At 37.2% G+C, this 26,191-nt stretch overlaps 1 protein-coding gene across 1 annotated transcript in view; it reads left to right on the top strand.

Moving 5' to 3' along the window:
- PLPPR4 (phospholipid phosphatase related 4) overlaps positions 1–26,191 on the top strand; it is a 40,771-nt gene that overhangs the window by 631 nt on the left and 13,949 nt on the right. Inside the window, exon 2 of the mRNA XM_077746095.1 lies at positions 21,329–21,514. Coding sequence (XP_077602221.1) covers positions 21,329–21,514 — 186 coding nt within the window. The remainder of the gene's footprint in view (positions 1–21,328; positions 21,515–26,191) is intronic.

Genomic DNA, 26,191 nt, shown 5'->3' with positions numbered 1-26,191 from the left:
CACCGTGAGCGTCTGCCAGCCAGGGGTGATTATCACGAGTGGTGTCGCTGCTAGGGGGCCCGCAGGGAAGAGATACCTGTGTGAGTGAACGCGGGGCTAGTTCCCTGGCCCTCCTGTAGCGCCTGTGCACAGCGTCCGCGGCCCGCAGGGGCCATGATGCCGATATTTTGGGATGTGTGTCTTCCGTTTGCAAGTACGTATCTAGACTAGAACTCTGTGAGCTGTTGGTAACAATTCCAATGCACACAGCCATGCTCAGAATGTATGAGATCTGGGGATGTTTATAGAGCATTAGAATTACTGATTGCTTTAAGAAAAAAACGTTCCCCTGTTATGATTTCTGTGGTGCTCACATCTGCTTCTAAAACTGGGTCTGCATCCCTAGGCATCAACCTATTGGCCCTTTTCCATGGTTAACAAAAATTATACATATATGTGTATACATATCATGTATATACATATGTATGTATACGTATGTGTAGTATTTTAAAAATATGTGACATCATCTGATTTTGCATGGTTTGTACATGTGCACTTTTTTTTTCTGTGCTGAGCAGCATTACAGATAAGCAATTGAGATACAAATGTAGTGATAAGGAACCTCTAACTTACCAAAATGCAGTATTTAAGAAAGGAACAATTTATGGGAGGGTTGTAAAGATTGACGGGTACAGTGATTCCATGCACTACGGTCCATTGCATTAGGAAGACATTTTTTAAACAAGAGGTTTATTAAATCATAGGTAAAAAAGAGATGTATTGGGTAGGTTTAGGGAGATTAGATGGTTTTAGGTATAATTGTATGTTCTGTAATTAAAGCCTGGATTGCATAGAGAATTATAAGACTGTTGCTGAATTAAAAATATCCTTCATTGGCTGTCTTTTCAGCCAAATATGGAGGTTTAGCACTTCCAAGTGCAGATAGTAGACTCTGTATTTGATGACTGTGAGGCTTATCTATATTGAGGGATAGCCAGGGCCTTGAAACTTGGGGGAAGGGACATTGTCAGATTGTTTCTTGTAGAGAACAGTATATTTGCAAATTTCTCTTAGGTGTCCTACATTTTGAAAGCAGTGTCACTTATAAGAAAGATGTATGTGACTTGCATAAGTCTCAGAAAAATGAAGGGTAACTCCTTCATCCATGACCCATAGGAGAAAAAAAAAAAAGATATCCTGTTTATTTAAAGTAATTAATTGATTCATTTATTTTCATCCTTCCTCTTTCACAAGGGATTTTGAGACCATGATTTAGATAATATTGCTGAAATATAACCAAGAGTTTTCTCAAGGAAAATGTGGGCAGCAGAGGATTCCATGATGAAAAGGGAAAATAAATAGAAGACGGGATGCCTGACTTTAAACCAAATCATGTCAGGCCACTTGTCGCATTGCTAATCCACTGTGGTTTAAAACACTTTCATTCACATCTGGACCCCTTATGTGTTCTAGGAGAAATCAGTTCATTTCTGGGTTCTACCTCCAAGATGGAGCACACCTGAGGTCAGCTACAAGCTGATGACGTACGGATGGTGACTACATGGCTTCAAGGAAAATACTTTTATGAAAGAGGATGCAAACCAGAGAATTAAGAATATGCCTTTAAAGAGTCTGTGTGTGCACTTGGAAGTAGCTTTAACAGGGGTACATGTCCCTTAATCCAAAACATTAGGAGTACGCTTTTGAAATGTGTCTCTCATAGGGACACCTAGCTGGCTCAGTTGGTAGAGCATCTGACTCTTGATCTCAGGGTCTGGAGTTCAGGCCCCGGATTGGGTGTAGAGCCTACCAGCCCCCGCCCCGCCCCCCCCCAAAAAAAAAAAACTGACAATGAAATGTCTCTCTAGGAACAAACTTCTCACAATTGTTACTTTTTTTCTATGAATGGAAATAGTCCCGAAATCCTTACATTCCCTTTGACCTATTCACATACCCTCTACGAATTCCTTAGCAGGGCAAGCTATAAAACAATTGCTTGAAGCCTATGCATGGAGTTTGAGTGAGCATTAATGACATTATATCTTGGGGGTAACAGATTTCAAAGGGAGAGCCACAAAATTGGATTGCGAATTATCTCCCTGAAACTTCAATGCATGATGAATCACTAAAGAGCCTCTAGAAAATGGGGTAAGACATTAGTACACCAATTATTTAAGGGGTTGACAAGATGCACTACCAGGCTTCTTTGGAATGACTCATTTTGAAGCCAGTGAGACCGAGCTTTATATCTCCTTTGGAGGATGAATAAATAGCATGAATTAACACGTCAGTAAGATGCTCTAGAATAATGACACTTTGTTTTACAACATAGTTTCCCAAGACTTTAGTAATTAAAATAGAAAAGTGAAACATGAGTGAATCTTCCATCACAGACCAGCCCAAAGCACATATTTCAAGCCTTTCTCTGTTACTTCAGACAATAATTTAAGCCATCTCTGCCAATTTCCTGAGTTGGTTTGGGTTCCAGAGCATTCCTGAAATTGACCTATCTTAATAGACCTGAATGGAGACAGTAACTAACTGGGTGCTATTTACAGTTTGTACAACAATAATGGCAACCATTTGCAAGCACTTAATAGATACTCAGAATAAGGAAAGCTAAATGCTTCACGCACACCATCTCATTCAGTTTTTAAAGTTCTCATTAGGAAGCCGTTATTGTCTCCGTTTCAAAGAAGAAACAGAAACTCATGAACGTTCAACAACTTGCCAGGGTTTATTTACAAAGCAAGGGCAGAGGTATAGCTGAGTGCTGATTTAGAACATGTGCTCCTAACCACTGCACCAACTGTCTCTCTCAACATGTTGAAAGAATATTCACATAGGTAAAGTTAATGCCTATGGTCTCCCACTAGTAAACATCGGAATATGTAGTTTAAAGTAACGGCATATTGATAAAGATGACAGTCTTGCCTGATAACAGACCAACTTTCCCAGCTGAGTTCCTCCTCCTCAGGCTGCCTCGTGGCACAAAGCGTTGGTGGACAGTGTATACTCCCCACACTGACTCACTAGTTAGTGGCTGGTGTTCCCTCAACAGAGGAAAGAGTGGAGACCCTGGCAGCCCATGTGCAGAGTGTCAGGGCGTGGAGATTATATCCCTGTGGGCATTGGCTCGAGGTGTTCAAAAACCTCTAAAATCCCCACCAAACTCAATGTTAAGCAAACATCAAATTAATGGAAAGCATCAATTTTTGTACATCTTTGGTTTATGCTGCCAATTGTCTGCTGATAAAGGGGTTTATGGTTGACGGGTAACTAAATACATGAATATTACGTGGTGATTGGAAACACATGTGATGATTTTCAGCAAGATACCACATTTTAGGAACAAGTTTGTTTATTTTCAGCAAGATACCACATTTTATGAACGAGTTTGTTTATTCGGTCTTGCATTGTACAACTTGAAAGGAACTCTCAAACAAGCACATCCATGGCCTTATCGGGTTCAACAGAAAAGCAGGTTAAAAAGGAATGTTCCACTAAAGAAAAGGTTTCTTTTGCCTTTGCAGTTCCAAAGCACTCTCCAACTGATGGTTGTATCACTTACGGTGGCAATGGCAGCCCGCAGCACACCTAGAATTCGTAAAAGGTCTTTCAGGCGTCATCACCCAGTATTACATGTGATAAGGCTGATTGTGAGCCTAATGCATTTTCTTTATGCAAGCCATCATACTGGCTGTACCTGTGCTCAGACTCACCATTTTGTTCTCATTAGTCATCCTATTTAAAGAAATGGGCTCACATCAATTCAGCATGTAATAGCAACAAATGACAAAGACGTTTTAAGCCCACAAGGTATAAATTCTTAATAAATGCGAAAGAGATTCTTTTCATCTAAATGTTCTGTTTTATGACATACATTTTTATTACTAACCTAATGTTTATTTTATGGAGGCAGAAGAGCTATGTTTGACCAATACACAAAGATACTTCTATAGGACTACAGATACACAGTTTGAAATTCTTGTGTTTTTGTACATGTGCCTGCACTCATGCACACACACCCCTACACACATAGGCATGCACAAACATGGGTGGAGTGAGAATATCATCTCTCTCCATTAAGCATAAAGTAATAGTATCTGAAGCCTTATAGATTCAGAATATTTTAAAAAACAGCAAACTTGAAATTGTACAGAAAGTTTTCACTAGCTTGAATGTTGTAGTTAACAATGGATATGTTTTAGGATTTTGTTAACGCAGGCTAATTACTCGGGGTTGATAACACAAAATGTGTTCAGGAGTAGAAGCCATTGTTTCTCAGTGGCCATCCTACCTGGAGAAGTCCCAAAAGCCTTTGTTTGAGTACAGATAGCTGTATCAGTCAGAACAGCACTGTCCGTCTGAATAACCACACATCCTCATGTCCTGACAAAACATTCATCGGCTTTTTGTTTCCTACCCACTGGAGAGTGTCCACAGATTCTGCATTGTAGCAAAGCTTAATTCACAAGATTTCTGTTCTAGCTTATGACCTATGTGAAAATTATATAACTCATTTGATCCCCTTGCTGAGAAATAGAGCTAGCTTATTTTCTTCTTCATAAACTTTGGCATCCGTAAGAAGTACGAAATCACATTTGTGCATTGCACATACCAAAATAGTAGCGATAAGTTTCTCCCTTTTCTAGATGGCACCGGGAAAGTCTGCTCAAAGTCTGCAAACCCTGCCAAGAGAGATGAGCTGACAAATCTTTCCTCCTCTTTTAGAGTCACAACGCGCAAAGTCTTTTCATGAAAAACAAGAAGGAAGTGGAGAAGATAATAGATTCCTAAGTACTAGAGAGATTAAATGAGGACATTCCCATAAATACCAAGTATTCAGAAACAGGCAGAACCTGCGATTAGGGAAATCTGTGCTATTCCTCAGCACCAACGCCATTCTACTGTGTCTCCGTGGCCAAGTCACTCACAATGTTCTTTGCCCTACTTTTCTCTGACAGTCAAAAAAAAAAAAATTATCTTCTACCGACCTCAAAAGAGATTGAAAATAATGATGATAATAACAGTAATAAGACAGAATCATCAACTTCAAACCTCTTTTATGTGACAGACCCTGTCCATATGATACCTTTAATACTGAGAACTACCCAAGGGGCGCCTGGGTGGCTCAGTCGGTTAAGCGGTTAAGCCTTTGACTTTGGCTCAGGTCATGATCTCACAGCTCTTGGGTTCAGGCCCTGCGTCAGGCTCTGTGCTGACCGCTCAGAGCCTAGAGCCTGTTAGTGATTCTGTGTCTTCCTCTCTCTCTGCCCCTCTTCCCCTTGTGCTCTGTCTCTCTGTCTCTCAAAAATAGACTTTAAAAAAAAACTGAGAACTGCTCTAGAAGGTAGTATCAATATTGTATTAAGGTAGTACCAAGAAAGTATTATTATCCCTATTTTTTATTTTTTTTTAAGTTTATTTATTTTGATAGAGAAAGACACACAAAGTGAGTGGGGGAGGGGCAGAGAGAGAGGAAGAGAGAGAATCCCAAGCAGGCTCTGTGTTGTCAGCATAGAGTACAACACAGGGCTCCAACTGATGAACTGTGAAATCGTGACCTGAGCCAAAGCCAAGAATCGGACAGTTAACTGACTGAGCCACCCAGGCACCCCTATTATCCCTATTTCTTAAATCAGCAAACTATGGCTCAGAGAGCTATTTCTAGGGACACACAGCAATGAAGTGAAGCAGCCAGGATTTGAGTGCTGGTCCATCTCACTCGCACTACCATCACATCGCCCTCTCTCACACCTACTCTAAGGATAAGGCTAACTGTGACAAAGCAGTGGGATGGGGATACTGGCCTCTGCCACGACTGGGGTAGCTTCTTGGTGTCTGAAGGCAGATACTTGAAAGATGTCTGCTTGGAGCTCCCTTTGAGTTGTGGAATGAAGTTTTTCTCTTTATTCATCTGTTAACCTTGGCTCTGTTAGTACTATCTCCTACTCAGAGTAAGTGATTTAATCCTGACATGGAGGTGCAGATGATACAATATCTATCCACCTAAAACGGTGCTTGCTTTGGGAAGGCACAGCAGACATCCATGAGCCTCCTGTGGAGACCGTACAAACAGCTATGGATGGAGCGACAGGGAGGAGTCAGAACTGAAATAAAGCTTAGAAGGAGGAGAGTCTGCAGTTCTCTGAAAGAAGGAATCCCCCAAAGAGAACAGAAACAGAGAGAGGCCAGACCAAGGGGGGGTTAGGAGAAAATGCCTGGGAAAATATAGAAGGTAGGAGTGAAGTGCATGTAAGGGGAATAGAGATGCAGTCTGTGAGCAAACCGTGGAGACTCCTTTAGGCATTTGGGTTGTCTAACCTGGCTTGGTACAGAAAGCATTTAAGGCGCAGTTGTTACTGCTTGTGTTGGGAATGTATTACAAATATTACACACAATACAGGCTCTTTTTCAGGCAACCTCTCTTTAAAAAACAAAGTTAAGGCAATGTTGTATTACAGAATTAAGTCTAATAAAATCATGCACTCCAAGAACATCTGGTTTGATTCCTCTATCACAGAGGAGGAAATTGTGGCTTGAAAAGGTTAACTGAGTTACTTAAAGGCACACTTTGGTTAATATAAGGTCAGGAATAGAACGTGAGTCTCCTGACTCCTGTTCTAGTGCTCAGTCCTAATTATTACTATTTCTAGAATTCCTCATATTAGAAAATTTCCCCCTGGATTATAACACTTAAAATACAGGTCATTCTAATTCTACATGTGAACAAATTGTGCTAGCTGGTTGAAAGTTGTATCTAAATACCTAGGGTACACATTTCATGATATTGCATTGCAATAGTCAACATGTTAAAGCAATTATGGATGGGTCGTCTGCTTTTTCAAATTGTTAGCCTCTTTGAGAAGCATGGTTACAGCTGGGGGCATCTGGGTGGCTCAGTCGGTTAAGCGTCCAACTTCAGCTCAGGTCAGGACCTCACGGTTCATGAGTTGGAGCCCTGCATTGGGCTCTGTGCTGACAGCTAAGAACCTGGAGCCTGCTTCAGATTCTGTGTCTCCCTTTTTCTCTGTCCATCCCCACTCATGCTTTCTCTCTCTCTCAAAAATAAGTAATAAACATTAAAAAAATAAAGTGTGAAATGTCTAATTATGAGCATCTTAGCTTTCTATGGCTTCTTCTAGAATTAATTAGCTGAGAAATGTACCTCCAGGTAACTATGGACTTGAGTAATTTCCTCATGGTCATCGATTTTGGAATGTGAAGGCCAAAGATGAAGATGCTAATTTTGACACAGTTAACATGGAGGTGTTTTTCCTGGTCAGTAATTAGATACTGAATCAATTGCCCTGTAAGTCCGTTACTCTCTGTTGTTTTTAAGTTACAAAGTATTTATGTTAATCAGCATAAAGGAAGATAATTGCTTTGTATTTGCTGTAACAAGATGGCTTCTGTACATTTTTCTAGAACTGACATTAGACCACTTAGGTATAAAATAAAGAGAAGAGGAAATCTAGGTAATTTAAATCAGTGTATTTTAAGAAAAAGGTAAATAAAGTAACAGTTCGTTTAATAGGCTCTTGTTTGGGAGAGGGAATAACAGATCTGTGTATGAGCATGTTGCCTACGATATAATGTCCTCACCAAAAGCCTGGGCTGTGCAATTGCCTTGGCAGTAAAACTGCCATTTTATAAAGTCCTAATCATGCTTTAGAAACCAGGTCCACATAGGCAGAACCCAAAATAGACTGATCTTATATTAAGTACTCTCCAAAAGGGGAGTACTTAATATAAGTACTGAAATACCAGCATATAATCTGTTTGTACCTTCATGAAAGTTCATTTATTCATTTAATACATATTTATTGATTGCTTATTATGTACCTTTTAGTTAAATTAAGGGAAATAATAAGGAATCATTATTGGTAGACTTCCTAGGCCATAGTAGAATTTCAATAAATTTTCATTGAATAGATGGAATAAAACAGCATTACTATGAACATAAATTAATCTTTAACTTTCTCTTTCCAGCTAGTGGAGACATTTTTATTTGTAAAGTAAGTGCTGATGAATGTCCCAGCAAATATGTTGCTCTGTCTCATGGATTATTGAACAATGGAAGATTAAATCCATCTCCAAGTTCTATATGAGTCCTCATCTCTTAATTATACCATTTTGTGATCTAAGGCATGCCTATAGATTTTTTAAGATTTGAGACTTCAAGGAGAAGTACTATTTAAACAAAGGACTCATTGTTTTAATTTTCATAGAAAACACTTTCGATTACATAAGGTACAGTAATTCACTTCCTCCAAGCCTCAGTTTCCACATTTGTAAAATGGTGAAAATACTGTGGGCATATTAGTTTTTGTAACTGGTCATGTACAAACTATATAATATGGCTAACAACTTCTAATGGAAATGCCGTGCTTACTAAAAGAGCTTTCTCTTTCTCATTTGCAAATACCTATCCACTCATCATCTTATCTAAAGTAAACTTCCTATGTAGCTTCAGACATTACTAGATTGCCTGGGAAGGAGTTTATTTTTCTGCTTTACATATCACATATATTTTATAATGTGCATACAATAATTTGTTTCAATGCATAAATACACAAAACACATGCTTATTGCATTACACACTCATTTTTATTGATAGAGGTACACACACACACACACACTCATACAAACAACACATATGCTCACAAAATGGAAAGCATTTGCTTTGAGTATCCTTACTTGACTTTGTCAGTGGAAGACAATTTACATTTACCGAACATCTTCTATATATTAGTTTAACACTCTATTGCAAGTCCTTTCTCCAAGGACGTTGGTTGGCCCATACTCTCTGAGACTCTGCCATTCTTGACTTTTCAGAATTCTATGGTGCTATATATGAACTCAGAAGCAGCAGTTATCCAGTGCAAATTACATATCTTCCCATGTTTCTATTTGGCCATCTATAAAATTAAAAAAATATATATGTCCTACAAAAAAAGATGAATCAAAGGATAACCCAATCTTTGGAATAAGTGACCTCATTTAGACTAACAGGGTGAAATTCTCTGGAATTTTTATTGAGACAGGTGGATATTTAAGTCTCATACATATACAGTCATCTCACGGACAATATTGGTTCTAGTGACATTTTAGATAGTTAAACCAGGAGATAATTAAGATAATTAATTTTTTCATTTTTTAACTCTACCCTCTAATGCAATAGAAATAGCAGGGAGCAGATAACAGGCTCTTAATAAATTTGTGCTGTATTAATGTTACATTGGTCAAGAAATCTATCAACTTAATCAATGGAAATAGGGAAATAGAAACTGTGCTGAGCCTCAGCTTTGATATTGCTCTTGGCCTCTGGCTTCTCTGGCTGATTTGGAAGGCTAATTAATGGTCCTTTAGGCCCAGTTCAGAAATAAGGGAAGAAATTGCTAAGACTTTATTGCCCAGATATGTGTTCCAACATGTCTAAGAAAGGCCCAGTGTAGCACCTCTCAGAAAATGTCCACTCTGTGGGGCTATTAAAGACTTTACAGACTGCTCTTTCCAAAGCGCTAGCCCAGCATCAAGGTCTGTCCCTTCCTCCACCTCCACCCTTTCACTTTAAGATTGCAGAGGTCAACATAGCAGAGGAGAGGAAAGATGGTAATAGGAGATGACCCCAACAAGCACAAATACCTTCATGAGGTGTGCTGCAGTCTCACATTCTTTTCTGCGCTGTTTCTTCATTTTCCAGGTCATATGAAAACTCATAATAAGGACAGCAATTTCTAATCTAGGCAGAGGCTGTTGAGCATAACAGAGGGACAGAACATTAACAAAACACCTTCAACATTCCTTTTATATTCACTGATGCCTTTCACAGGTACATTCAAGTAAATAAGATCTTTAGCAGCCTTGGAAAATCTTTAATCTTGAAGGTGGGCTCTTAATGCGCATTTAAGTATGCATCTAAAGATATAAGAGACAAGCTTGAAGGGGAGAGAGTCTCATGAGATATTGTTAAGTTCTTATCTAAAAATATAAATTGGAAATCCCTTTGCTGGATAATTGATAGGTCAAATACTATATCTCAAGCACATAGTATACGCTCAATAAATGTTTGTTAAATAAATCAATTAATTATTATATAATAGAAAATATAAACTTTTATAGTGTTTAAATAAAATAGTTTAATGATAAATTGATATCTGAATTAAGAATGCAACTAAATTTTCTTCAAAATACTGATGTCTCTAATTCAATAATATCTATGTATATAACATAAAATTATATGTCAGTAAAATTATATGTCGGTTTAGATCTCAAAATCAGAATTTTGGTTTTATTATTCCATATCTCAAATATGTCATTTTTAGTTACATTTCATTTCCCTGACATTGCAAGACAATATTTACATATTTTTCTTTTACCCCTATGTTGTTTCATATTAGGAAATATTTATTGGACCCTAAATGCACTATGTATTTCCCTTGTAAGGCTGTTCAGGTGAAAATATGTATGCTCTCTCTATATGAATAAAATAAGTAATACTGCAAATGATTTACTCTAAGTATATTAAGATTTTAATTTTTTAAAGGAGACATCAAAAAATACATGCCCAATAACAGTAACAACAGAAATTGTAAAGCGGTGGGGCACCTGGATGGCTCAGTCGGTGAAACATCCGACTTTGCCTCAGGTTATGATCTCACAGTCTGTGGGTTCGAGCCCCGCATAAGGCTCTGTGTTAACCTCTCAGAGCCTGGAGCCTGCTTCAGATTCTGTGTATCTCTCCCTCTGCCCCTCCCTCACTCATGCTCTCTCTATCTCTCATAAATAAGTAGACTAAAAAAAAATAAAAGAAGATAAAAGAATTGTAAAGTGGTATCCATAGTATATAAAACTAAAATGTACTTTATATTAATGTATTTTTTCTATTTCTCAACATCTTTGTGAAGGCAAAGGTCAGAGCTGGCAGTTTTACCAAAAGGCAGTGGGTATAATCAGATTGCAAACATGAACTAAGGTGCTAGGTTTCTTGAGTTTGTAATCTAGCTAATAAACTGTATAATTCTGCACAAATCATGTAATCTGTGCTTCAATTCTCTCATCTGTATGATGGGGATAATAATAGTGCCTAATAATAGTAAGAGATTTTGTGAAGACTGCATGAGTTCAGAAATTTAAACCACTTTAAATGGAACATGGAAAATACTAGTAGCATTAAATTGCTGCTTGTATCCATATTTCTAAATGTCAGGTATACGTTCTAAGGGAAAAGAAATTACAGCTGTAGAAAGAGTAAAAGCAATTACTTTTAACAATTGAAATACAGGTCTCCAGCCTCAGGTCTTAGTGTCTAATTTGGTTTAAAGGACAAAATGCTTTCCAAGACAATGCAAATACTTCATTGTCTAATTATGTAAGAGGAACAAATCTTCAAAACCTGAGGTTAAAACTGGTGATTACAAAGCTTACTGCCCCAAGCCAAATGCTGAATCAATATTCAGGTAATAAAACAGACATGCATTATTTTAAACTTTACTGATTGATCACTGAATGATTGTAATTAGTGTTTTTAGAGCTGTAGAGCTGTAATTTATATTGGGATATAAAGACATAGGACAGAGTTTTCCCATTAAACCTAACACATATTGGGTCTGGTTGCTCTTCCCTATTAACTACTATTGCTATTTGAAGGACTTAGCTTGAGTTTCTTGTGCTCTTTAATGTTTAAAAAAATCATTAGAATTCTAGAAATTTTCAGTAGCAGCATGTTCTGTGGTAGAAGTAGGCAAAGATCTTTTAACATGGGGATTTTTCTTTTATCGTATTAGCCACATGAAAAGATCAATGTAAATATTTAACATCTCCATTCAAAGCATCCATACGTGTGTGTATTTATACTACATTGAGGCTTCTGAATATGTCCTTTACTATACTAGGCCCAGGGGATAAAGAAGTGAATAGGAACATTTCTCTGTTCTCAAGGGTCTTATTGAATAGCAGAGAAAAGTGAAGAACAACAGCATCCCATAAGATAATTGCTATGACGGAAGCATTCATCTCTGTGCAGTTAGCGAAAGTGATCCAAAGGGAACATTAAAGACAGGAAAGCATCTGGAGCTTTAAAGGTGCCCAATTCCTGATATTTTATACTAGGAGTGATTTACAAGGGAAAACACAAAGGAAGATAAAAGCAGGCAACATCCAAGATATAATTAAAGGTTCTTAAGATATTACCAAAAAATTTAAAATTACATCAGAGAAACGGCACAGGGAAGGACATTTAAGACCTGTAATATCTTATGATTAAGAGTGTGATTTGAAGGCAGCTCCCACCTTTCACCCCTTGCACACATGGCCATCTCTCGCTTCTGTCCTTAAGTGGCATTTCCACTGAAGCCTGGGGCTATTCTTTCCTGAAAAGCACCAGACTGATGCCAGATGGTGACATGTGCCAGGGTGGCAGCAGGGAGTAGTGGGGAGTGTGGATCCAGGAATATAACAGATGAGGTTCCCCACTCTGGCTCTGTACTTAGAAGACAGGCATGCTGTTTAACTCATCTGGGGCAGGGTCTTTTCTTAAAATTTATCTGAAAATTCCAAAGAGGTTATGCGTGTTAAATTAGATCATTTATGGGGAATTGCCTAAAGAAAAACCCAATAAATGTTCCTGTCTTCATAGATATGTGTTACTACTCCGCAAATTCTACTTTCGGTAACCGAAAGTGAACTGAGCTCTAGAAAGATAGGTGGCAGATTTGAGCAGATGAACCAAGTTTCATGTTTGAGTGATAAAGAAATTGGTAGAGACACTGTTTAAGAGTTCAGAGTTAAGGGGGCGCCTGGGTGGTTTAGTCGGTTAAGCGTCCGACTTTCACTTAGGTCATGATCTCGCGGTTCATGCGTTCGAGCCCCGCGTTGGGCTCTGTGCTGACTGCCAGCTCAGAGTTTGGAGCCTGTTTCAGTCTGTGACTCCCTCTCTCTCTGACCCTCCCCTGCTCACGCTGTCTCTCTCTCTCTCTCCTAGAAATAAATAAAACATTAAAAAAAAAAAAAGAGTTCAGAGTTAAGAACTGGGTGACTTTCTTTCAAACTGCACCTATTTCCTGCAACACCCTCCTCCCATTTGCGAACTGCAGCCATTGCTGCAATGCTGAGGGGAGAGCAGCTTGAGACCCATAAGCAAAGAAGTGTGTATATAGCATGTTTCCTGGACTTAAGCACCAGGGTAGAATGTAGGTACTCCCACTCACCAGCTTTGTGACCCCTGGATGATTTATGTAACCTACATCTGTCTCAGTTTTTTCATCTGTAGATTAGGAATACCAGTAGATACTTTATAAGGTGTGGACTGAATGGAGCCATCTACAATAGAACTTAGCACAGTATCTGGTACCTACATCCTCAACATATACGCTATGTGACTGTTAATAAATTGCTCATACTTTGTTTTTATTTAATAGTAATGTCTTGATTTCTTTTGATTAAATTCAGTGAACATTTGCTGGACACCTAACACTGTGTGTTTGAAAAGCACTGTGTGAATACAGAGATCTGACTTTTAAGTACTTAATCTTAAAATGAGGGCTGGCAATACACAAAGCATTACAATGCAAGGCAGATAAACAGGTCCTACGATAAACTAGATATGGAATATGTAAGTCAGAAATTTCTTTACTAGGAAAGTTTTTATGGGACACAAATGTGAAATGTAGTATAAAGCAGAGACTGGAACATGTCGTTTGAGATATAAGTGTAATGGGCACATGGGTTTTTTTGTGGGTTGGGAGAGTGAAGACTAGGTATGGAGCAAAATTAAACAAGAAATTAGGCTATACGATAAAAGGTCGTTAGTCCCATTCTACAAGAAATTTGTACTTTGTTCAATTATTAGTGGGACACTCTTAAAGGCTTGATCAGTCGTGAACTCTAGAAAATCAGCCTAGAAGAATTGTGCAGGATGAAATGAATCATGCAGAGAACAGAGGTAGAAGACCTAATACTTTATAGAAGGGAGTGACCATGTAAAAAAAAATGGTTGGAATGTTTCTGAAATCATGCCAGGACATAGAGAATTCCAGAACTAGATGGCACTGTAAGCAGACCCTCATTTCACTAAGAAGGAAAGAGGTCCAGAGAGTTTAACTGACTTGCCCAAATGCAGAAGCTAGTAGAATAAATGAGGGGACAAACTGGTTTCTCCTAGTTATGAGTCTGCTATAGGGTTCCCTCTGTCACGCTGCCCTGTTGGAATTTGTATCTATACATGCGCCATTTAGCCACAGCCATTTTATTTGTGAAAACTAGCTCAGATACCTAGACCGTGAATAATGTTGTACACTCATTCTTGACCTATTCCTTCCCTTAACACCACTACACATGTTAGCATGTTTTTTAATAATCCGTATTTTGGAGATTCATTGTAGTTCATCTGAATATGCTACAATTAAGATAGTTTTATAAACTATAAAGCCCTATACTATATTCTAATATATATTATTAGTTATTGTTACTGTCAATATTTGAAAGGGACATTTATCTGTATTACCTACGGGCAAAAATTACTAAGGAACATCATTATACATTAAACTGTAGGAAGTAAAAAATTCTACTATCACTATACTGACCTATGACAACCTCCTTTGTGGCCCAAGCTTTAGTAAAATTCCTTTGATCTGCTAGGATTTCTTCAGTTTTAACTTGATTTCAATATATTTATTAGTTTTAACTTTCACATTTTATGTAATTTTAAGATACTTTACCAGAATTGGTTCCCAGCCTCCCACTTAAAATTTGCTATTTGCATAAGAAAATGTTTCTTTCTTCGTGGATTATCTCCTGCATATGAGTGGTAGCAATATACACAATACATTCTTTGACTTCTTGTTCCATTATTTATATTAAAACCAAAGTAAGTTAACTCTGAAATTTCTTGTGCAAGTGTTCAAAAGTGAGCGTGATGTTTAAATCATCCTGTATCAATGACATGCACCTTTCTACCTGCAGCATTCGTCCAGATGGGCATCTTATTCTTTTCTGACAGCTAGATTTTGATCACTAAGACACATCCTAATGTTCAGATTCCCCAAACAGAACTTTAGCTTTCTCTTACCTAAGCTTCTCCCAGCTTTCCCTCTTCTAGTAAATGATGCTTCTGACCCAATTGCTCAACCGTGAATCCTAGAAATCAGCTTTTATCATTTTTTTGTCCAGTGACCAGACCATCAACAAGTCTCGTCTGTCTCCAGAATCATATCCAGATCTGGCAACTTCTGTATATCTCCACCACTCCCCCTGAGTAAATGCTGCCATCGTCTCTTGTCTGGATTACTGCAAGTGCCATCCATCCACTAGTATGGAAGCTTCACGGGTGTAGGGGGTTCTCTGTTTTGTTGTCATTTTCCTCACACTCTGAGCAGTGTCTATCACGTCCTAGGTATTCCATAAATACTTGCTGAGTTTTGGTGAGCCTTCTAAATGTTCACCCTGCTCCTACTTTTCACCCATTACAATCCATCATCCACCCAATAGCCAGAGTGATGTTTGTAAAATATATTTCAAGTCATATTACCCCTCTGCTTAAATTCTCTAAAGCCATTTCCAAATGTACTTTGGATAAAGTATTAACTCTGGCCACCGCCTTCAATTCTCCACAAAGCGTGGCCCCAAATCCACCTCTCTGACTTTTCATGTCACGTCTCCCTTTTGACTCTGCCTTTTACCTGGTTTTTATATGATTAGTTCTTTCTTGCTCGATCAAGCCTCTGCTTAAATGGCACCTATGTAGGTAAATCTCTAATCTAAAATAGCAGTCCAGGCACCGAGTTACCACAGCCTTTTCTTTTTTCTTCTTTATAGTCTATGTTCTTTCTCACTTTATAATTTTTAAATTCTTACCTGCCTTCCCCAGTTAGAATGAAATCTTCATCAGAACAAGGACTTTGTGGGCTCCTGGGTGGCTCAGTCAGTTAAGCATCTGCCTTCGGCTCAGGTCATGATCTCACAGTCTTGGGTTCGAGCCCCGCGTTGGGCTCTGTGCTGACACCTCCGAGCTTGGAGCCTGCTTCAGATTCTGTGTCTCCCTCTCTCTCTGCCCTGTTCTTGCTCACACTCTGTCTGCCTCTCTCTCAAAAATAAATAAACATAAAAAAAAAAAAGAACAAGGACTTTGTCTTATGCCATCCATATTCTAGGACACAGGACAAGGCCTAGTGCTAGGAGGCTCTCAGTAGCTCTTTGTTGAATAAATAAATAAACATATTGAAAGTATAAATAAAATAAATAAACATACAATAACATATTGTATGTCAAGTGGCCCTTTGGGGCTAGGATTCCACTAGTTGAAGAGGATGTCCTGAGATCTATATTTACAATGGCCATGAGAAAGGAAATGAATGGAGCTGCCCTGTATTACTCTAGGCCAAGAGCAAAGTAAACTTTCCCAAATGAGAAGGAAAGCTTGTTCTTAGGATCAACATGCTAAAAGCAAGGAAGTTATCTGACCCAGATAAAATGTCATGATAGATTCCTTAAAGTGTTTTGCTAAAATTGATGTAGACTGTCAATTTGTATTTTTTAAATTGACATGAAAAAAAATCAATATTATCTGGCAAATGTAATCTTTTGAAACACATTTCTTTTGTTTGCCGCGTCCTCTAAACCTGTTATAATTTTCTCTTAAAAATTGCTTCTATTATTTTTACTGAAAGTTCCTTAGCAGATGGCAATTATAAGAATGAAGCTCTTGTTTTTTAAGAACCATTTTGCTAATCTTCAGGTAATTTCCCTCCTCTGTATTGCTGCATAAAAATAGCAAGTTCATGCTTTCTTCTTGGCTACAACATAACTAATGAATAAAATTCCTAATGCCTGCTTATATGGATCTTTTAAAAATCTCTTTTTAAATCTCATTTTAAATGCAATCAAAAGATGCCTGTGTGCTTTTATTATGTGTGTGTATATATATATATCTCAATTCTGTATCTATGCCCAAATTAGTACATACCATCTGTTAAAGTTCTTCTATGCAAAAAGAAGTTTTGTTGATGAATATTTCAAGAGCTGAAAGATACCTTGGAAGACAAGTATGTTAGAAGTAAACATTGTGAAAAAAAGAAGAAAAGAGTTTAATTTAATTCATTACATTGTGTGGCAGTAAAATACCATAGGATAACAATGCAAAAAATTACTTTTTCCTCAAATATTATAAATATTTTGTTCAAATCACTCTTTCTTAAAAACAAAACTGAAGTAGAATGCGAAGAGTAAAAGTTTTTTTAAAACCAGAGAAAGAAACACCAAAAAGAAGAAAAATATTACTATTATTTTGAAACCAGATAAGGGTCTTGAAACATGTTTCTGTAGAGCTGTAAAAAATATTAATACACAGGGAGAAAAATGGTGTCACTGGAAAAATCGGCAGTTTCAAAAAGGCTATGTTTGAAATGACTGAGGAGCATAACATTACTGAAGGAAATTATTTTCACTCCAAAAATGAATTTATTATATTCATATATATGCATATATATTTGGAAGTCACTCTGATGTATATTATTAGTAGAAATATAGAAGTGAGTAAGATTAGACCCCCACTTTAAGATTTTCATTTGGGGGGCACCTAGGTGGCTCAGTGGGTTAAGCGTCTGACTTTGGCTCAGGTCATGATCTCATGGTTCATGGGTTTGAGCCCTGCAATGGGCTCTGTGCTGACAGCTCGGAGCCTGGAGCCTGCTTCAGATTCTGTGTCTCCCTCTCTCTCTGGCCCTCCCTCACTCATGCCATGTCTCTCTCTCTCTCAAAAATAAATAAAATGTTTTTAAAAATTTACAAAAACAAAAGGATTTTAATTAGGGAGGCAGAGCAAAGGCTCCAACTAGCCTGTAGCAGTTAAGTATAACAAAGAACAACACATACAAATTTCCTAAAAAGAAGTACTAGGGAATTAAGAATGAGGAAATTACTCTTAAAAATTATTACCAAAAATGGCATTATGGAAAAGGTGACATTTGATAGTATAACAACATGATCATAATACTAACATTTATGCACTATTCTTCATTCCAGATATTATTGAAAATGACTTGCAATACTTCATTTAATATGACAACTTCTTATGCTGATGGCTACTTTCAGTGTACTTATTTCATAGAAAAAAAGACTGAGATTTAAGAAAAACATTTCCAAGGTCTCATTGGTAGTAAAGAGTGGAAGAATGGATATTAGAACCCCTTAGGTGCCTTGAAGACCATATGACCCCATTGGGTTTGACTACAATATGTTGAATTCAGAGTGTCCAATCTATTCAAACACACACAGACACACGCACACTGTAAGAATAGCACTTTCACTCCATGGCTATATCTTCATTGTTACAGTTAAGCAGATTTAAAGTAATCATCTGCAGAATTCAGTGGCAAATAATGTCTACACTAGAGAAAAATTGCTTAATTTTCAGATTGGCCATGTTAAGTTGTGTTCACCTTTCTGCAGAAGACATCAAATTCACTTTACTGGGGCATTAGTATATTAAACTGAGAGGATCAAATGTTATTTGGGTAGGTGTCAAAGGTTTCAGATCTGATTCCCATTTGCACAATATCTGTATAAGACCTAAAATATGGCATGAAGGAAAGACGAAAGAAGGTGGGTCATCGAATCTGGTTTAAAAGTGAAATATTTAACATTCACATTAATGGAGGGAAAACTTATACAGACTTTATGGAAACAATACTTTTTTTAATTGCTTATTTATTTACTTTGAGAGTGAGAAAGAGAAGAAAAGGAGTGGGGGAGAGGAGCAGAGAGAGAGAGAGAGAGAGAAGAAGAGAGAGAACCCCAATCAGGCTCTGTGCTAGCAGCACAACATGGGGCTTGATCTCACAATGCTGAGGTCATCACCTGAGCCAAAATTAAGCATTGGATGGTTACCTGGCAGGTATCCCTGGAAACAGGGCTTTTAAGATAATGTCTATTTATGCTAAAGTGATGCATATTTTTAACTAAAGATTTGCACATAGAAACTCTTAAGCAGAACTTTAAGCTAAACAGGCCCCTCACTGATTGATGCTAGTTGTATTACAGTATCTTAAAACTTTACTAACATTTCTCAGAGAAAAAAGCATAGAATAGTGGTTAAGAAATATGACTTTGGAGCTACGATTCCTGGGCTCAGAATCCACCTCTGCCACTTACTAGAGGAGACTGGACTTCTCTACCTGCAAAACAAAGATAATAATAGCACCCGTGTTATAATAAAAAGTCTTAAGTTAAATGAGTTAAAATTAATAATGAAATTACTTGAGATTTCTAAATAAAAAAATTACTGGCACATAGTAAGCGCTATGTGAAATATTTGTTAAATTACAACTAAAATATATTTAAGTGGAAAATCTCATTCACATACATGCACATGAAGCAGTGCTCGATAGGTCAAGACTGAAGCTACATTTAGTCCATTACAGGAGAGGTGAGTAGTGAGGAGAAATGACCATATATTTGGAGTGATCAAATGATTGTGGGTTCTAATGAGAGAAATAGAAGTGATTTGATGTACTTTTTGTTATCTGTACTGAAAAGCATCAATCCGGAAAACAGAAAGACAGTGCCAGATAAATCTCTATACATAATTAGTTGTTCTATTAAACCTAATTCTCACCTCATTACAAAAAGAAACTTGGGAAAAGAAGGCATAATGCTGTTTTGTGAATTTATTTTTTCAACTGGACAGAGATAATGGATGGTCAATAATGTTTCATCAAAAATCTGCCCTGTTTAGTCAAATAATATTTTGTCTTCTACAAGTAACAAAGCCTTAAGCTAAACAGGTCTTTTTTAAAATGCTTATTTATTTTTGAGAGAGAGAGAGGCAGAGAGAGAGGGGGACAAAGGATCCAAAGCAGGCTCTGTGCTGTTAGCACAAAGCCCAATGCAGGGCTCAAACTCATGAACTGGGGGATCATGACCTGAGCTGATGCTTAACTGACTAAGCCACCCAGGTGCCCTAAACAGTTCTTTAAAATAATGTGATATAATCTGAATTTTCAGATTCTGAAAGGCCTGGCATCAATGTACATGCAGTATTTTCTCTTAATCTTTTGATCCTTGCTGGCCAAGCCCATGTCCTGTTCACCGTATGGTAGCTAGCTTCCACATAGTGCCTACCATATTGCAGGTTGAATGAATTAACAGTTGAATCCATAACACAAAGTCTAGAAAGTAAATTGTGTGTAATTTAGGTTTACCAGACAAACTAAAGGGCATCCAGTGAAATTAGAATTTCAGATAAACAATAATTATTAGTATAAATATCTTCCAAATATTGCACGGGACATATTTATACTAAAAATTGTTCAATGATTGTCTGAAATTATAATCTCACTGGATGACCAGTATTTTCTTTCATTTACTAAATCTGGTAACTCTAGTCTAGTTATTAGACTAAATTAAGATTTATTCATTTATTCAATTAGTCATTTACCAACAAGTATTTATTGCTTTATTAAATTATTAAAAGATGTACTACAGGCCCACCTTGTGCCAAGAACAATTCTATGCCCTGACTCAGCAATAAATAAATAATACCAACAGACTCTCACTTCATGGAGCATGTATTTCAGTGCAAATGGAGGGAGGAATGATGAAAAATAAATAAGTGAAGTATTAAATTGACAAGGTAATTTCAGTTAATGATCAGTGCCATGAAGAAAATCAAGCAAGATGATGAATGTCAAGAGGGAAGTATGGATTAAGGGCTACCTTAGTAAGAAAGTACAGGAAATCATCATTAAATGGTGAGGCCACTTGTACAAAGAGCCAGAAGAAGAGCAAAAAATGCAAAGGACCTTAAGTAGAAATGATTTTGACTGTTTCAGGTAAAGTGTGAAAACCAATTAGATTGTAGTGGGCAGGGGCTTGGAGAGTTGTACAAACATTGTACAAGAAGACGTAAGAAACTGAAGCAAGAGCTAGTTCATGCAGAAACTTATATTCCATGATGTGACAGTCAGATGGTATTAGAGTAGAATGGAAAGCACCAGAGTGGTTAAAATAGGGAGTGATATGATCAAAAATATTTTCAAAAGACTCGTTGGTTTGCTGGATGGAAAATGGATAGATGGGGTGTGGAGGGGAAGAGGGAGAGTACAAAACTAAGAGGTCGTCCGAGAGCAAAGATGAGGGACGACATAGGCTCATAGGCTGGTGACAGAGGTAGGTTAATTGGAGATATGTTTTGAAGGCAGAAGCAAAAGCACTCATGAAGGGCTTTGACTCTGAGATCAGAAAAGAGTGGTGAGAGATGATAGCTATTTACTTCCACTTAAAGATGTACTGATCCTATGTATGACCCATGCACAATAATAAATTTCTCTTCTATGTCCTTCTTTCTCAGTTGCCTATATTGGCATCATCGGTGGTTAGCCTGTATTTCCTTGAACTCACAGATGTCTTCAAACCTGTGCACTCCGGATTTAGCTGCTATGACCGGAGTCTTAGCATGCCGTATATTGAACCAACCCAGGAGGCAATTCCATTCCTCATGTTGCTTAGCTTGGCTTTCGCTGGACCTGCAATTACGGTAAGAATTGCCCCCCAAATTACGTTTGTCAGTCCCCCAAAGTAAGAATGACCACATTTGTGTAATAAGTGGGTTAAAAAGTGAACTCTAAATCTTGGAACAGAGAGATCATGTCTTTGAGATATTTTGAAAGTGTCATGGGACTTAATAGTTGAAAATTACTGGGATTCACAGTTACAGAAGATTATATGATTGCAAAATTGATGGGTCTCTAATGTTTAGTTTTATAAATGATTCTAAAAAATGTTAGTAACTGTATAATTCCTCTTGAATAGCTAATATGATGTTTCTGATATACTTCCTAATTAATGTGTTTATTTGGTATCTGAAACTGGAAAACTGGAGGGAAAATCCAAATTATTACAGAGGCAAGAGACTTTCTTCTCAAAATGCATGTAGCCTATCGCTGACAGCTTCATGTTCCCTGGGTTAGCATTTTCTATTGATTATGAGCACTGAGCACCAGCAACTGTAAAGTAAAAAGGTCACAACTCACATTTCTGGCATACTGGGGCATGCACACATGCACACACACATGTGCACACATGCACACCCACAGGAAAATAAAGTGCGTTAGATTCAAAACAGGCGTTTGCATTTTTAAATATGTAATATAAAATAATGCCCTAACCTACTAATTAGGAATTGAATTAAATTCATAGTTATTTTTAGTTTGTTAACTTGCACATTATGAATAAGCACACTTTTTCTTAATGCAGTCATAAATAAGACTAGATAGAGAAAGACAAATATATGACTTCACTCGTGAGGAATTTAAGATACAAAACAGACGAACATAAGGGAAGCAAAAATAATATCCCTTTTATTACCAAAAATAATTTTAATGCCCCTTAAAAGAGGGAGGGGGACAAAACATAAGAGACTCTTAAATATAGAGAACAAACAGAGGGTTGCTGGAGGGGGTGTGGGAGGGGGGATGGACTAAATGGGCAAGGGGCATTAAGGAAGACACTTGTTGGGATGAGCACTGGGTGTTGTAGGTAGGGGATGAATTGCTGGAATCTACTGAAATTATTGTTGCACTATATGTTAGCTAACTTGGATGTAAATTAAAAAATAAATTAATTAATTTAAAAAGAAATAAATAAATAAGACTAGGCAAACTTTTCCAGAGGGCTTCTTCTGGAAGAAGATTCTGCCCTCAGAATCCTACATAAAGGGCAAAAACAGGTTTCAAGGTTACTAATATTTATTTCTATCAGTAGGAACTCTTAATTTGCCTTTATCATACCCATGAATGTCAGAGGAAGTGGCTATTAAATGACAAGCTGTATTTGAATGGAGTTTTTACAAGATTCCCTAATGAACTGGCCTATTCTGGTTCAGCAAATCAGCAATTTTAGAAAAAAAGCTATACATAAACCTTCCAAAGTCGATACTTTTATGTAGCCATGAACTTGTTTTTACAATTTTCCCCTATATTAGAAAATCACAGCATATGTTTACACTCTAAATAAATTATACAAGATATTCTCAGAAGGTAGAATCAAAACTTAATATTCCATAGAACTTTGTCATACTCAAAATACTTTGTAAATTAATGAGTTATTTGAACTCTAGTAACTCCAGGGTGATTGGAACTATTCATGATGTGCTTAGAAATAGCTGAGACTCAAACTAATAAAACATATTTAAAGTGCAGTATTACTCAGAACATTAGCATTTCCCTGTCATTTCTCTAATGACTTATTAAAACATCCATATCATCAGTCATTTGATAAGAGCAAAATGAATATACGCTTTAAACTGTTACACCAGAAAGCATTTCTCCTAGTTAGGGTATAATCCTCAAGTTTATTATAATAGAATATTTGAAATTAAATTCTGTAAAAATGTTCAGGACTCTGCTGAAAAAATTGTGTTGATATTTAGTTATTTAAATAATTTGTTTTTTATATATCCAGAAGCCTTTCTTCCCCAGGGTATTTTATTAAGTTTCTAGGAAAGCAAGGCTAATTGTGGCACTTGCTGTTGGCACTATTTATCCCACATTGATCCCTTTGTTGACACTGTTACATGTCCTGAGGACCATGACCTTGGCTTCATCACTGTGTTCCTGCATCTCTGACTCCTTCATTTCCCATAACAAATTCTCTATATGCAATTTAGAAATACTTTCTGGATATTCTGGACCAAAGCTTTCTTTCTTGAGCCCTGAGAAATAACAGGACAGATCTGTCATGGCTGCCTCCCACCAAGTTGACCTGGGGAACTCAGGGCCAATTCCTCCCACAAAGAGCCCATTGAATCTGGGAGTCTTCACAGGGCCTCTATAGTGGCTGCATGCCTCTTAATGGAATAAGAGGAAAACTAGGGAGATATTTATACCCTGGGGTCCCTAAATTCCCCCATATCTTGGAGCTCCATGATACTCCAGGATGTCAGTGATTCTTACACACTGGTTTCATAGCTTTGGGTAAACACTCAAAGGTAAAACAAATCTTGTCTTTGCTGACATCAAATATTGTTTTCACACCATTCTTTTCAAACATATATCATGCTTCTTCTAGATTCCTTTCCAATTTCATTTTTCCTTTTCTATTTTTAGGGGCTCCTCCCAAAACATTCATTTTTTCAACATTGGTCTTATAATGTCTATAGTCATCTTGTTCTAGACCCATAATTCTGCTTCTAATCTTCCTACATAGTTACAACTGTAACCTCCTTCCCCTCTTTTCCTGAAGGTGAAAAATAACAAGTAGACTCTAATCACCAACTTTCAAGGATGCTCTTCTCCTTTTATCTATACGGTAGCATAAACCTGCTGCAAATGTGGTAGTGACTGTAGGAGGGGAGGCAAGAGCAATCTTTCATTTGAAAATGGCATTTAGGCTATTGTTTAAAGCCCTCTTCTGTGAGGAGAAGCACTTCTTGTTTTCACCCATTCACCTTGAGAGAAAAATCAAATAAAACAAAGACCTCATGCCCATGATATTCTTCAAACGAATCTTCACATGAACAAAAAAAGATTGATATTTTTATACAGCGGCACCTTGGGTGGCTCAGTCAGTTAAACATCCAACTCTTGATTTCAGCTCAGTCATGATCTCAGGGATCATGGGATCAAGACACAAGTGGGGCTGCCCTGATAGCACAGAGCCTGCTTGGGATTCTCTCTCTCCCTCTCTCTCTATCCTCTCCTGCTCTTGTGTGCACATCCTCTCTTTCTTTCAAAAACAAAAACAAAACAAAATAAACTCATGCCCACAGTATTTTTTAAATTTTTAAAAAATCTTTATTTTTGACAGAGAGAGAGAAACAGTGTAGGTGGGGTAGGAACAGAGAGAGGCGGAGACAGAATCTGAAGCAGGCTCCAGGCTCTGAGCTGCCAGCACAGAGCCTGAAGCAGAGTTTGAACTCACCACTAACCAACCACAAGTTCATGACCTGAGCTGAAGTTGGACACTTAACCGACTGAGCCACCCAGATGCCCCCACAATATTCTTTAAAACAATCTTTATATGAATAAAAGAAGATCGACTGATTTTTTACACAGGCATTTAACTATAAATCTTTTATGTTTGCTTTTTAGATTTTTAGAAATCCTTTGAGAGACGTTTTAAAAATAATTTGTCTTCATGTTGTTGAACGAGAAACTGTAAAAGTTCCTTTCATGTCTGTGAAATACATTTTATGTTTCTGAAATTGCCCTTAAATTGGAAAGTTTCATCCTTAATATTCACTTTTCGTTTACTTTCAAGTGATAATGAAACCAGCGTTTTGTTCAGTCCTGTGGAGATTGTGTCTCAGGGAAAACAACAAAGAATACCATAAATCTTCATGAAATCTATATGGAAAGAAAAAGATGTATATTTTCTCTTCCCTGGAAGTAAAATTTTATTACATATTATTAAAGGATATCTAACTTTATATAAGAATTCTGATGGAATTGGATTATGTTCCTAGAGGGTAACTAACCTTAGCTTTAGGAGACTATACAATCAAAAGGTGTAATATTAAATGCATTATGGTTTCCAAAGACATTCACTGCAAATTTAAACACTAAAGATACTGTGACAAATATTATATATTTGTTGTCATTGTGCTTTGGTGTTTTCACAAGAAAGACTTTTTTGATTGGAGTTCTTCTTGTGGTGGCTATTCTTAGGGTACTGCCCATATGATTAATAAAAAGCAATATATTTCTCACTATGTCTGTCCTGAAGTAGAGTCACTTCAGAATCTCTTCCAAAAACCTGCCCTTGATATTTGACAAGCCAAAAACAATTATTATTTCTTTTCTGGCTTGTGTACAGGTCAAACAGAATATTGTGAAAAGATGCTTGTCACAAATTGTTTTCTGTTTACAAACGACAAAAGCAAGAAATAATTTTATTGTCAGAGCCTAAACTCTGAAATCATATTTTAGCACAACAGCATGCCATTCAGAATGAGGAAACAGGCAGGCACATTTAGAAATACATCAAGAAGCATCTCCCCTCCCCCTGAGGAGAATTCCATCTTTCAACAGAATTGAACCGCTTTGAAAATTCACGGAATGACATATAGATCAAGGTTAAATGAATAGAAGTATGAGGAGAAAATTGATGTGTTTCTTAGAGAGGACCGTTGGGTGATGTCAAAATAATGACAAGAAACCTCTACCCATAATCAAGCCAAATAGTATTAAAGCACTCTCTTGACATATGAGTTTTG

The sequence above is a fragment of the Crocuta crocuta genome, unplaced genomic scaffold (genome assembly GCF_008692635.1).
Source record: "Crocuta crocuta isolate KB4526 unplaced genomic scaffold, BGI_CrCroc_1.0 scaffold48, whole genome shotgun sequence".
Taxonomy (NCBI): Eukaryota; Metazoa; Chordata; class Mammalia; order Carnivora; family Hyaenidae; genus Crocuta; species Crocuta crocuta.
The sequence above is the reverse complement of the archived record's forward strand: the minus strand, read 5'-3'. Positions and strand labels throughout refer to the sequence as shown.